At 35.7% G+C, this 15,704-nt stretch overlaps 1 protein-coding gene across 1 annotated transcript in view; it reads left to right on the forward strand.

Annotated features, from left to right (window-relative positions):
* Epha6 (EPH receptor A6) overlaps window positions 1-15,704 on the forward strand; it is a 951,985-nt gene that overhangs the window by 609,354 nt on the left and 326,927 nt on the right. The window contains 1 exon segment of the mRNA XM_028879452.2: window positions 5,563-5,725. Within this exon segment, the coding sequence (XP_028735285.1) occupies window positions 5,563-5,725 (163 nt within the window).

Consider the following 15,704-nt stretch of genomic DNA (forward strand, 5'->3'; position numbering starts at 1 on the left):
AAGTTATGATTTAGAAGGACATTTTCTATATACTATATTGATTATTTTGTGGGGAATAAGATTCTTTCTCTCCAGAGAACTTTAAAGGATGCATAGATTAACACGTCAGTCTAATCAAGGCTACTGACACAAGAATAGAAGTGATGCTTTATAGCATATGCCCTTTTGTGATGATTCCCATTTGACAGAGATGCTACACCTTCAGATACTGCATTCACTCTACTCATTTGTCATGGTGTTATAAAAACCTTAGAGATGGAATACACGCAGAGTCAATAGCTTTTCCGGAGTTTTGACATTCCAATTAAATCCAAGAAAAGACTGAAAAGCCAACCAGGATGCTATGTCTTAATAGGATTAGACCTGCTTCAATGGTGAATGAGAATTTATATGAACTAAAGGAAATCTACAGCATCAAAGAAATGATAGGAAAAATCTTAAAGCATTTTTCAGGCAGGGTTGATGAGTTCCTCCTCTTCCCAGGTAGTACTCTTTTTGAAATGGTCCACTAAATGAAGTAGCTGGATTCTCCCTGTACCTCTGCTTTAGAAAGTAATCACTGAACACAGTTTAAATCTAACACTCATGCCTTCTTGATTTGGAACCATGAGGATCTTCCTCCTTGAGGAGGAATTCAATTTTTTCCCCTGATATGCAGGTACCAATTCATGCAATACTATTCTTTCAAATTTTCATTATTTCATAATTCATGTCACTAGACTATGTGTGATTCTTCATTTGTTGTATGCATGTATGTGTGAGAGAGAAAGACACACAGAGACAAATAAGCAGACAGACACATAGAAGAACGATAAGGTTGAAATGACAAACTAACCTTTGCAAAACTATAACTTAATTTTTTTTTGTTTGTTTGTTTTTTGTTTGAGACAGGGTTTCTCTGTGTAGCTTTGTGCCTTTCCTGGAACTCACTTGGTAGCCCAGGCTGGCCTCGAACTCACAAAGATCCGCCTGGCTCTGCCTCCCGAGTGCTGGGATTAAAGGCGTGCGCCGCCACCACCGCCTGGCCCTATAACTTAATTTTATGTTTTCTCAAGTATTCTATAGGTTCAGAATTCTAATCAGTAGACTGAAAAACTTTACCAAGAAAAACCAAGGTCACGGTCCTAAACTTGTCATCTATTCCTTATAGTTTTAAGTCCCTGTGGCTGGCTGCTAATCAGCTGCCAGATCGTCTAAGACAGAATCTTGCTCTTTTAAACAAATTCTGATCTCGGGGTGAATATGAATTTTGCACGTTCCATGGAAAGTGAGGTGACTTCCTAATATTACTTACAAACTGTCTGCACAGTAGATTAATAGAAAATTAAAATGAAAATAAGGACAGCATATATGTCTGAATTAACTGAGGTAGACAGACTCTGGATTAGTTTCACCATAATATAAATGGGAATTGAATATTATCATTTTACTTGCTCTGGAAACTTGTTATGAGAACTAAAGAATGTGTGTGAAAACATCTTGACAGTTGTACAGCGCTATATAAATCACGTTCCTATGAATACTGACACCTTCATTTCTGTAAGTTTGTAGGAAAAAATCAGTAGTATTGTTATTAACTATCCATCTAACTAATCTAGCTAATTTAAAATTTACATTAAAATCAAAATTAAAGAGATGGATATCATTTAGAAATCTGACGAGATCCAAAGACTTTAAGAGAAAGGAAGCCAGCTAAAGGAGCACTGTCAGTGCGGCCTCCTGGACTGGAGTGCCCCAGAACCCTACAGAGAGTGAGAGACCTTTAAACCCTGAGCCCTATATGGAATGTCTCCATCAAATCCCTCCCCTCAGGGCTCAGTGAACCCTGAGGAAGAGGAGGCAGAAAGAGCATAAGGCCCAAAGGGAATGGAGGACACAAGGAAAAGAGAAGTCAAGGCCCGCTAGTTGCACATGATAGACGCACACATGCATCTGCAGAGACTGCAGCAGCATGCACAGGGCCTGCATCCATTTGGGGATTTAGGGCTGAAAGGAGACATGGACACATGTCCCTATCCCTAACCCAGGAGCTCTCCAACTGCAATGATAATTTAACTGCAACGATAACCACTTTGACAATTTAGTTTCCTTCAAAGGAAGACAGAGTAGAAAAACTACCCTTAAGGCAGTCTGCATGTTTGGCAGTAAATGGTCAACAGAAAATGAACTCAAGGACATTTTTGTGGGTTCCCTGTCTCACATTGTCATGGCAGGGCTTCCCATACACAGTTTAAAATTTTATCTTATTTTTTATTTAATTTATATTTTTTCTTATCTCTTTTTACCCTAACAGGTCCTTTGCATATGTATTATGACTTCCAGTTTAATGTTTTTATGGGATTTCTAAGTATAAAGCAAGTGGGATTCTGTATCTACGTTTGTTTCTTTTACTTTCTCCTGGCTCTTTTCCTTCTACTTGTTCATTTTGTCCAATTCTGATGTGTTAGTTTTCTTTCTCTTGTTATAACTTATTTTAATATTATCCATTAGAATCCTGTTTGCTTTCTAATGAGAGACAGAAAGGGGGTGCATCTGGATAGCAGGGAAGTTGGGAAAGAACCAGAGGGAGTGGGGAGATGGGAAGCTATAATTAGGATATATTATAGGAGAACAAAATCTCTCTTTAGTAAGGGGAAAAAGTAACCAATAATGATCATACCTTGAAAAAGAAAAAAAAAATGATCAGGGAATGTTACTACAGAATAAAGATGAAAATGTATGAATTTAGGAACAGTGAAATAGATTTCTCAGCAGAGTTAACAGCATTCATGTCACACAACTGGCAATTCTACAATGATTCACAACTGTGGTGCTACTCTAGAAAAGCATATGCAAACGCTGCACTCAGACATATTCCCAAGCCGTCCTGCCAGGATGAGCAAGGGATCTAACAGTCCCTTGCAAGGTATGTTCTCTACCTTATGATGGCTGTTTAGACTTGGAACTTATATGTCAGCGAAAGAGCAATTAGCCAATGTTCTGTCGTAATAATGTCCTATGCTTATAGTAGATGAAGGCTAACTTGGTTTCCTATGAGTCTAAAAGTACCAAGAGGAAAATTCCACTTCACGAGCTCTGCTCTGCTAGAAGCTGACATGCAGCTGGTGGTGAGTTGAGTACATTTCAACACACTTCCTGAAGATTTTTATTACAGGGCATAACTACAAACATTTTGTGCAAATCAGATAGCAAAAAAATCTAAGAGCTGCCTATAGTAGGCATCCTAGACTCTGTAACTTACTAGGTAGGAAATTACTGTTTAATTATGTTTTGGTGAAGCAAACAAGACAGTGTATAATTGTTAGGCAGTATTTTAAAGAGTAAACTTTCCATTTCATACCATCCATCTCAGGGGATAAGACTAAATACTTTTTCATTGCTTTACAAATCCTCCCATAGTCATCATTTCATATGGTACAGGAGCATTCAAGATAAAATATAACATATATTGGAGGAAATTATATCAAATGTGGACTATTTTCCTCTTACACAAGAAACTGAAAAATCTAAATGATCAGCAAATGTCTACTTCAGACATTGTGGTTGGCAAGAACATTTCTATTCCTCCATGCTATGGACTTTTTAAGCCCTTGATTACAAATGTCTTGACATCAGCTGACTCCTGCTTTCAATTCTCAGCAGATGATTATCATCATCAATATTTATAGACCTAGTTTTGTTTCTGTAGCTCCTATGCTAGTTGCATAAGTTTTTATTTACTTCCTACTCTAAAAATTGCATATGTGTGTGTATTCCCAATTTTTATGTTTTGTTTATTACTTACAATATTGCTATAGTTTAGTCATTTTGTAATTAATTTTTATTATTTGAGGGAGAGATGGAAAATTTGATTCCTTCATTCAGATACTGAATTACCATAAAGTATGTAAAGTTCTGAAAAATAAAGCTATAACATTTATTAATGTCTTAAGAACTTTTTCTCCAAAACAACATAAAGGAAATCATTGTCGTAGTTCTGAATCTTAAGTTATCACCCTCAAGTAAACAGAACTTTGACACATCCTCTCTATGTGTAGATTTTTACAATCTTTTCTTAGTCTAGAAAGTCTCTTAAAAAATAGCAGTTTCCAGGACAACCAAAAATGAGATCCTGATAATACAGATATGATTAAGTATCAAATGAATCATTAAATTAAAGACCCTTAAAGGCTCCTGCCTTCCTTGGAATTTTTACATTTAGACTTATAAAAAAGCAGAATTCACTTTGGGAACTGTTGACCTATGTTGATCTGTGCATTAAGAAAAGTTGTTTGTACAAATGTGGATTTATTCTCCCTTATCTAATATCCTGGGTCTTTCAGATCTGGATTTTTTTTTCCAGTTTTGGGGTATTTGCATGTACATGAGATATCTTGAGGATGGTACCCAATTCTAAGCCCCAAATTCATTTAAACTTCTTATATGCATAGCCTGAAGGCAATTGTATGCAATATTTCCAGTGCGCCAGCATCCTGACTGTGGCATATGTATGAGCTCAAGTGTGGAACTATCCACATGTGACATCATGTCATCACTGGATCAGTTCAGGTTGAGGATCATTTCAGACGGCAGATTTTCAGAATAGAGAAGCGTTTGAATATCTTATTAAAAGATATGCTCTTAGAGGAAAGCTGTATAAACCCCAAGCAATAAGAGTTTAGTTATTCACCCACCACCATGATCTTGTAAACAATCCCTTACAAAGACAGGTAAACAATTCTGTTCTTATGTAAGAGCAAAAGAGCCCATTTGAAAGTCCTAGACTCACCTGATCATTCAGTGTGCCAGAGTGAGCCCATTTCACCTTAGTGATGTGTAACAGTTGAATACACGGCTTGTCAATGATTTCACAGGTGCTGTAAGTATTCCCTACCTTTCTGTTGTCACTGCTACTCTATGGACACCTTTTGAAGCTAATCTCACCATCACTATGTAGCTTGCACATATCTAAAAGTGAACTCTGAAATCTCAATGGAAAAAATATTGCATCATTTTATTTGTTAAATTTCATATATTAATGATAAAATTCTAAGGAATCAGAGTTATAGATCAATGCAGTTGATTTCTATATAAAGATTTCAAACCTGAAAAAAAGCTATTTTTTTTTTTCTTTTCACCCACAGGTCTCCCCACAGATAGAGAGCCCTGGCATTTTGGCACTCACTACCTGTGGGTGGAAGTGCTGTGTAGTGGATTCATGATTCCCCACACTCATGATAATGTGTCCAGTCCAGTCTGTCCATTTTGGTGAAGAAGCTACTGTTCTGTGTGAACATGCCCTCAGACCACCACTATTCTCCAAGTCACAGCCAAAGTCAAAGTCACCAGTGGTCCAAGTAGAGTTTAATCCAGGCAACCATCCTATTGATAAATTTCCAAGTCAGAGACACAACATATATATAACGCTGATCAATTAAATGCTAAATTGTGGAAACCCTTACATTTCTTTCCATCAGTATTTTTGATATGCAGAGCCTTGGTCCTCAGTTTTGCTGGGAACTGTCTCTAGGAAACGGCAGGGTCACACCGCCTCATTTCCTTTTTCCTTTTTTCTGTCCCTAGGAGCATGAGCAGCTCACCTATTCTTCCACGAGGTCCAAGGCCCCCAGTGTCATCATTACAGGTCTCAAGCCATCCACCAAGTACATATTTCATATCCGAGTGAGGACTTCGACAGGATACAGTGGCTACAGTCAGAAGTTTGAATTTGAAACAGGAGACGAAAGTAAGTTTCACTAAAGGAAATAAAGTAAGATGGTAATTTAGGACTATTCCAGTTAATCTGATAATTTAAAACCAGGTGTCCCAACTTTTAATGGCCTTTCTGAATGGGATGCAGTTCATATAAATACCCACATACTCATTTGAGTTACTGCTTTGATGCTAGTCAATGAATACTTCCTGATGCCTACTCTCAATCATGTGTCACAAATATGTTCATTTATGCAGAATTTGTCAAACATGCTATTATACAGGATCTTAATGAATGGTGTGATTGTTCACCAGTCCTGGTATTATAATATTTTATATTATAATATAATACTAACGAAAACTTGCAAAAGATCAGGCTGCAAACAAATGGTTTCAGCAGTCAGTTCAAAATATGCATGTTTGGCTTGTTGTCTCAGATCAATAAAAAAAAACAGTGGTCCGGAGATACATTCCACCAACGTGTACATTACAAGATTAAATATAGATGCATAGGCTCTATGAGAAACTTGCATTATTTCCACAGGCTCAGCAGACTGAAAGCCAAAACCTGACATGAAGGGAGTGAAGTATGATGTGCATTTTGAAATCTCTTATCCATTATAAACACAGATGTATTAGTGAACACAGAACTCCATCATTCTTTCATATTTGTAGGTTACTAGAGAGTGGCCAACATTACCATCCATGTCTAGTCACTGCAGCCACTCTTGAAGCTTGGCCTGAGGTCTCAACACCCAGTTCTTTTCCTGTTCTATAATGATTCCTGTTTTCAGAAATAGTCCTACTTCACCCTCCCAGCCCTAGAAACCTTCTTGACTCCTCTGTTCAGAATCAAAGCCATGTATACCTTCTTGGCACCCTATGAGAGTACATGCCGCCAGTCCAGTATTTTTAATTCAAATTTACATTTTCTTCCCAGCTATATAGGTGGTAAATCGTGAGAACACAAATGGCCATAACTTTTCAATTGCTTCGGTATCCTTGGAGCCTTACATAGAACATGAGTGGTTTAGGTGTTCTATACATTGTTATTGGCTAGAATAAATAAATAAATATTATAGTGATGTATGACTGAGTATGCAACTGTCATTTAATGAATAGCCTATCATCTGTAGCTTAGAAAAATTTTAGAATTGATAACAAGTACAGTTTTTACATCAGGCTTCATTGTCTCATTTGACTAGGTTTTAAATACATTTCACTTGGTCAATTTTCCTGAGAGTGCATTTATAACTTAAAAATTCAGTACTCACAAATGTGTTTTAAAAGATAGATGAATTATTTCCTTTGTAAAATAAAAAGAAATAGATAGGTATTAACTTTTCTAAGCTGTGCAGTTAATTTTGATCAATACTAATACATGTAAATATAAATTAAAAAAAACCTACATCCCCCAAATGACAGTGGCCTTTTCTTTATTACTTAGGCTGCACATGACCAGTGGTTGGGGAAATGGTCAACAGGATGTGGCAGGGACACTTTTAGGATAAATTTATATTAATTCCATAATATAACTGTATTTGGTGATTGATAAAATGTACTCTTAATAACTTTAATGACAATGACAATATTAAACACCCATGTTCTAAGTATTCTTTTTATTAATTAACTTGATATTTCTCCTAAAGTATTTCTAATTCTGCACTGGAGTTTGTATTTCATCATGTAAAGGAATAGTACATACAAATCTACACTGAGCAATTTACAAAAATCATTTCCTTTAATTCTAAAAGCATTATGGCTCTTTTTATAAACATAATTAGCTGCATCCATAATTGTATACTAGGGAGTGGAGGTAATAGATGAAGGCCCTAGCACTGGCTAACAATAGCATCAGAAGACAGTGAACGCTGTGCTTTTAGTATGAAAGTGACTTTGATTAGACCCTTGAAAAGATAAAGTATCTGAGAAGAATCTGAAAAATATGTTTGTCTAAATCTGGAGTTCAGAAATATGAAATAGTTCCTAAGTCAATTTACAGCAAACGGAAAAAGCATTTAAAGACTCATTTTTATTGGACTAGCTCTAAATTGCATTTTAAAGCATGTTGTTTATGCCCAGAAGAGAATTCCAGTGAATAATGACTGGGTAGGATGGGGATGGGTTTGCCATAATTCAATAATATGATGATATGTACCCCAGTTGATAGCATCTGTCTTTTCCTCTTCATATTCTCCTAGATCATGTGTAAATTTTTATAGCTTTTGTTTCTCAAGTAGTATATGAACTATTATGATGTCAACTTTATTACTAAGTTCTCCCCTGTGTCTTCCATTTAATTAACTAACTTTATAATATACTCATAGAGAGTGGGTAGGGGCTGGGTGGATTAGGCTCTCTCTCATTTGATGGCCTACTTTAAGTTTTTAAAAGTAAGTAGAAGAGTTTACTGTTCTGTTCTCCTCTGCTGTATCTATTTTACTTTGTTTAGGCTATACTTTGCTTACAAAAACAATAATATAAGGAATAGACTGATTGTTTTTCAAAATTATAATAATGTTCTTAACCGTTAATAACTACTGTACTCTAAATGATACAGATGTCCAAAGAATAGTTATAGTAATAGCTCTTAATCTTCAAAGTTGGTGCTTTCACTTACTTTTTCATTCATTCATTCATTATTTCATCATTAGAACATGCTAATGGAAAGTAGCTAACAGATGTAAAGATTATTAATTATGGTTGCTAGACATTAGAAAACAACTTACTTGAACTAGTTGGTAGCTTTCTTTTCTCTTCTATAGAACAAAATTATTACATATGTATACATGGAGAGAGATATTGGTGATAGAGTAATAATCGATATTGATTGGTAAGTATCTGTTTAGTTGCATACAGAGTAACATGTTATTTCTTCTTATGTTTTAATGTTAAGCACTGTACCAAGCATATATTTACATATTGTGCCCACTAATAGCATTTATCAGTTGCAAATTTTATACTGGACTTGTTAAGTACAATGCTTGATCCCTTTCCACTTTTGTTAGGATAAAGTAAACAAAATTAGAACAAATTAAACAATAATAGTAAGAAAACAAGAATATAAAGTATTTCATGTGGATATTCTTAAAAGACATTCAGAAACAGTATGAGTGATAAGAAAAAAAATTTTTCAAAATTAAAATAAATTGATATACTACAAAATAACAACAATAACAATATTCCACTAACTGGTCGAGTGCAGTTTGTTCTAGCTGAGAAGAATGAACCTGTGGAAAATGTTAATTGCCTCAAACATACTATTTATGTCCTTCTAGTCAGAATTCTGAATAGATGAAAATTAAAAACTCACCAATATTTTTATATCCTTAACAATGCTTTAAAACATATCTTATATGTTTTAAGATAATAATTTGTTAAAATTATACATATTTTTAAAAGGTACAGCAATTTTAAAGATTATAAAATCAAACACTTATTTTATTTAAATCACTGTATATAATTTTTTTCACATTCATATCATTTTAGAGTCACAGGATATAACTGTATATGTGCATATTTAAACACAAAATAAAATATCAGATTATAGCTATACTGAACTTTACTTTGCACATAAAGAGTCATTTTCAGGCTATCCAATGGTAGTAGAATCCATAGTTAAAACCCAATAATATCAGGAAATTGTAGTTCTACATGTAATGATTGGTTATTTACATCTTTTCTTTCCCTGGTTATTTATCCAGGTGACCTGAAAGGGCAAATATAATGCTTTTCCCTGAAAGCATCAATTATAGCTTGCATTTTTACATTGTGTAAATTTAGGTTTCACCTGTGTAAAGTTAGGCTACATACACAGTTTTGTAGCACAAAAGGCCATCTGTCAGCAATTTTAAATGTATAGTAACTGAGTCTTAATGACTGACTGGTTTTACATATGATGAAATAAACTCAGAAAAAAAACATCAGCAGCAGCATTAACAGAGATATGAAATGCTGAATCATAGCAATAGTTTTTTTAATTCTCTCTTAAACATGTATACCAAAAATGGAATATAGATCTGAATGAATAGACTTAATCAGTAAGTATTTTGAAAACATCTGTAAAAATTAGCTAATTTATTGAAGTCTGATTAGAAGCAATTGATTCATATGAACAGGGCACTGATGAGAGTTATCCTGAATGTGAAGATACAAGATTACCTCTGGTTCTGTCTTTCCTAATGCATTCTTCATGTTCCTAATAAACTCATTTTTTTCTATTTTCCATCTTGTACAGAGTTAACCCCTAAATCATTGGTGATTAAATAACTTTATTTTATTGAGTAAAATATGAATGTCTCAACAAGTAGTCATCTGCCTCCAAATCTAATCTCAATGAACATCATTTTTTTTTGTTAATGTGAACTCTGTGAAAGTGGGATTGTTTGGACACTTTAAACACAAAGTTTTAGTAATGTCATCATATCTCATATTCTTCCACTATTTCCAACATTCAGAAAACTATTAGATTATGAACTTCAGACTAGCTCCCCTATTTCTTGACATAGTCTTGATGAACAAGAAACTACATCTCTTCTTTTGAGGGACAAAATATTTTTGTTGTTAACATGTTTCCTTCTTAAATTTATTTTTGAAACCTCTGTTCCATTTGACCCAGTCTTCTAGTTTCAATGCAATCTGTACTGCTTCACTTGCCTAGAATGAAATTAGCTATATCATTATTAATAGCAGCCAGAAAGTTTGGGATGATTATTAATGGTGGAGCATGAAGCAAGAAGATCAACTGACCCTGGTGGAACAATAAAAAAGTTAATTAATCAACTAGGAGGTATATTTCATATTTATGAGTCTATTCAGAGGAGAACAAATTCCAGAATATAACACATTAATATGGAATCATCTCCAATCAATAGCACATTTTCTGAGTTTGCAGCTGTAACTCTGTCAAGACAAAAGTCAGTGAAAAAGACTTCCCTAGCATCATACTATCAAAATATAAACTAGTCTATCTTATGAAAGAATGAAGGTTCATGATGACAAGAATTTGCACTAAAGGTAGAAGGGCCCTTATATGCTAGATGATAAAGAAACCTCCTGACTTATGTAGGATGTTGAGAGAGAAGTCTAGTATAGTGTCTGTCATTGAAACTCCACAATATGGTATTTGTTGATTTCTAATTATTTTCCAAGCTCTATTCTTTTCTCTGGATAATAACATGTTTATAGCTTTTATTAAGGATGTTATTGCCTTTCAAGTTATATGGCTCAAAAACTGAAGAATGTAGAAGACCAGTCCACTTTTTTTCTTTATTATTAAGAAATTTTTTATTTATTTTACATACCAACCACAGATGCCCCCTCATCCCTCCTCCTGCTCCCCCAAAGCCTTTCCCAACAACCCACCCCACATCCCCTCCTCCAAAAAGGCAATGCCTCCCATGAGAAGTCAGCAAAGCCTGGTACATTTAGTTGAGGCATGTATAAGTGTCCCCTCCCCAAAACATGGCTGTGCAAGGTGTCCCACCACAGGTAATGGGTTCCAAAATGCCAGCTCATATACCATGGATAGATGCTGAATCCACTGCCAGGGGCCCCTCAAACAGAACAAGCTACACAACTGTCTTGCTTATACAGAGGACCTAGTCCATCCCCATGCAGGGTCCAGAGCTGTTGGTCTAAAGCTCATGAGTTGCCACTAGCTTGGTTCAGTTGTCTCTGTAGATTTCTCCATTAAAATCTTGATGCCCCTTGCTCATAGAATCCCTCTTCTCTCATCCCCCATCCCCTACTCTCTATAACCCACCCCTCATGCCCAGTTTACTCATGGACAGCTCATCTATTTCCCCTTCCCAGGGCAATCCAAACACCACTCTTTGGGTCCTCCTTGTTAAATAGCTTCTCTGGCAGTGTGGGGTGTAGTCTGGTTACCCTTTGCTTTATATCTAGTACCTACTTATGAGTGAGTACATACCATGTTTGTCTTTCTGAGTTTGGGTTATTTCACTCAGGATGATATCTCCTAGTTCCATCCATTTGCCTGCAAATTTCATGGTGTCATTGTTTTTTACTGCTGATTAGTACTCCATTTTGTATATCTACCACATTTTTTTTTAATCCATTCTTCGGTTGAGGGGTATCTGGGTTGTTTCCAGGTCCTGGCTATTATGAATAATGTTGCTATGAACATAGTTGAGCAAGTGTCCTTATGGTATGATTGAGCATTCCTTGAGTATATGACCAAGAGTGGTATCATTGGGTCTTGACTTAGATTGATTCCAACACTCTGAAAAACTGACATACTGATTTCCAAAGTGACTGTACCAGTTTGCACTTCCACCAACAGTGGATGAGTGTTCCCCTTGCTCCATATCCTCTCCACTATAAGCTGACATCAGTGATTTTTGTTGTTGTTGTTTTTGTTTTTCAAGACAGGGTTTCTCTGTGTAGCTTTGCGCCTTTCCTGGAACTCACTCTGTAGCCCAGGCTGGCCTCGAACTCATAGAGATCTGCCTGCCTCTGCCTCCTGAGTGCTGGAATTAAAGGCATGTGCCACCACCACCCCACCACCTGGCCGACATCAGTGTTTTTGATCTTAGCCATTCTGACAGCATAAAATGGTATCTCAGAGTTGTTTTGATTTGCATTTCCCTGATGACTTGGGATGTTGAGCAATTCCTTAAATGTCTTAGTTAGAACTCAACAACACAAATTACAGAAATCCTACAAACTCATGGAAACTGTGTAATACTCAGCTGAATCACCACTGGGTCAAGGAAGAAATAAAGAAAGAAATTAAAGACTTCCAAAATGCAATGAAAATGAATGTACAACATATCCAAACTTATGAGACACTATGAAGCAGTGCTAAGAGGAAAATTCATAGCACTAAATGCCTGCATAAAGAAGTTGAAAAAGCTGGGCGGTGGTGACACATGCCTTTAATCCCAGCACTTGGGAGGCAGAGCCAGGTGGATCTCTGTGAGTTCCAGGTACAGAGTGAGTTCCAGGAAAGGCGCAAAGCTACACAGAGAACCACCACCACCACCACCACCACCCCTGTCTCAAAAATCAAAAAAAAAAAAAAAAAAAAAGAAGAACTTGGAAAAATCTCATACTAGCAACTCAGTAGTGTACCTGAAAGCTCTGGAACAAAAAGAAGTGAACTCACCAAGGACGAATAGACAGCAGGAAATAATCAAATTGAGGCTGAAATCAATAAAATAGAAACAAAGAGAACAATACAAAGAAACAATGACACAGAGAGTTGGGTCTTTAAGAAAAATCAACAAGATAGACAAATCCCTATCCAAACTAACCAAAAGTCAGAGAGAGAATATCCAAATTATCAAAATCAGAAATTAAAAGAGAGACATAACAACAGACAATGAAGAAATCCAGAGAATCACCAGGCCTAAACTTTTCTGTCCAAGTTATTTGACTATAAATGGTTGTATTCTTCTAGGGAACAAAAATCCTCTGAAGACATATCAAATTGCTCCAAATTCAATGGAAAAAAATAGTCTCAATGTAATTGTTGAAGATTTGGAACCATTGTTCTGATTATAAGAATCTGCTTAATTGGTTATGTGTTTTGAAGTGTTTTTTGGTTTTTGTTTTTGTTTTTTTGTTTGTTTGTTTGTTTTAATGCCACCACCTAATTGTTACAAAAACATCAAGGGCAAAATGATAAAATACTAATTTCTCATTGTGACCACGTGGAAGCGGTCACATAACTACTGCAGCTCAGTCTGAGCTGTAGTTACCCCTCCCCTCCACAGTGCACATAATCACGAGTAGAGTGCAGACAGGAATGGGTGTGGACTGCTGACAATGGCAGCTATGGGACAGTGTTTAAAGGCATGAGGGGACTTTCCCTACTGTCGAGTGACACGTATTGGTGATACATGGATACAGCTCTGTAGGAAAGGCTGGAAACACTTGGTGCCAGCATGCAGCTGTCATTGAGGAAGCAACAGAGTGCAAAGACAAGACAGCTTAGGTTTCTTTTAGAGTTTCCCCCCCATTGATTTTAACCCACAGAGTAGTCCATCATTTCTCAGCACTGGAAAGTTTGAGTTCAATGAAATTATCAAAATCTTCAGAACAGGTTACATGTTATGTAAAATATGTAAATATTAACTGTCATACCCATGTCAGAACTTAAAGGCACATTAAACACTCTAAATTCTCCCAGCACTACTCAGAAGTAAAGTCATTTAATGTAATTTATGATATTTTTTAAATTTATATTAACCAAAGTAGAGCATCCATTTTTGCTTTTGTCCGGCTATGAAGTTACAATACTGAATGGGCATATTTTTTGGAAATAAACCCAGGAAACCTTCTTCAGAGGTATGTGTGAAGAAATAAGAAGCAGCCTAAATATTTGCTACACTTTACTTTTCCAAGGTATTTCAGTATATTTTATATGATTTTATTTGTCAAAATCACAGAAGCCTTGTAAAGTATTTAACTGCCTGTGCACAAATCCCAGTGTGTATCTGTGAGCATATTACTCCACTATAAAGTAAGGCTAATAGCAGAGAATGCCCACCTTATTTCCAGATAGGAAACAGCTGATATGTAGTAAAATGAATTGCTTACTCTTCTATGTTTTTGGAAAACTGAATACCCATTTAAAAATTGTCTTGCACTGTGGTTATTTTTGTCTGTTATATTTGCTGAATGCATAGCCAGGAAACACCTTAAATGATTTTTTCAACCATTTCAGCATTGTAAATAAATATGAAATGCTATAATATTACTTACTAAGCTAGAATATATAGAGTATATCCGTTCTGTCCAGACTGTACTTTCTATTTTCATACTGAGATAAAAGAATGAAAAGGGGAGTATTCTAAATATCACTGTGTAAATTATCCTAGAAAGTTAAAAAATGGAAATTTGATATATTTAATCCTAAATTTAATAGAATAAGCCCAAAAGGAAAGGGCATTTGACAAAAGCTATAGTGGGCAGAATATGCTGACTCTTAAATCAGAGTTAGCATTCTCTTTTGATAAATGATCCTGATTCTAATAACTTGCTGTATTCATAGCACTAACAACGTTATCAGTGAATACAAGATCAGGGGTTACTAGAGGTTAAGGTGATGTATGGGTACAAAAAAAGCAACAAATGGTCAATGCTGTACATCATCTTGCTATTGAGAGTAAAATTTCCCAATTTTCTGATTTTCTTCCAACTACCTGTAGTTATGAAGATGTTGTAGAATATAGAATATTAGTTACAGATGTGTTACATTTGTTTATGCGGTGAAACATATGTTTAATGATGCAAGGATGTGTTGCATTCTTTTATGTTGCATTTGTTTAACTCTGTGAAACTATGTTACTTTACCTGTCTAAAATACCTGATTGGTCCAATAAAGAGTTGAATGGCCAATACAAGGCAGGAAAAAGAATAGGAGGGGATGGCAGGCAGAGAGAATCAATAGGATGAGCAAGAAAGGTGGAGGACATTAGGGGCCAACCACCCAGCTACACAGCAAACCATAAAATAAGAAGTAAAGAAAGGTATACAGAAATAGAGAAAGATAAAAGCCAGGAGGCAAAAGGTAGATAGGATAATTTAAGTTATGAAAAGTTGGCTAGAAATAAGCCAAGCTAAGGCTAGGCATTCATAAGAAAGAATAAGCCTTCATGTATTTATTTGAGAGCTGGTGGTAAGCCCCCCAAAAGAGTCAAAGAGTAAAAAATAATCCACAACATGAGGACAGGCAAGCTATCCAGGGCAAGCTTCCCATAAGTAACTTGTCTAGAACCAATGCTAACACAACTAATTATTTCTTCACCTTCATTTTATCCACACGAAAAATAAACCTTTCCAAATATCTTTTTATTAACATCCTATATATGTCATCACTTTCTCCTTCCCTAGAGACTGTTTTAGCTTTCAGAATTCACATACTGAAAGTGCTGGAACCTTGGGAATTATCAATTTAAATTCTGACTCATGCTCACTCTCTGCCAGCATGCAAGCCTGCATATCTCTCCTTGACAGTTCATATTTGGTCTTTGGAATTTCAAGGC

Source organism: Peromyscus leucopus, chromosome 12, assembly GCF_004664715.2.
Source record: "Peromyscus leucopus breed LL Stock chromosome 12, UCI_PerLeu_2.1, whole genome shotgun sequence".
Lineage (NCBI taxonomy): Eukaryota > Metazoa > Chordata > Mammalia > Rodentia > Cricetidae > Peromyscus > Peromyscus leucopus.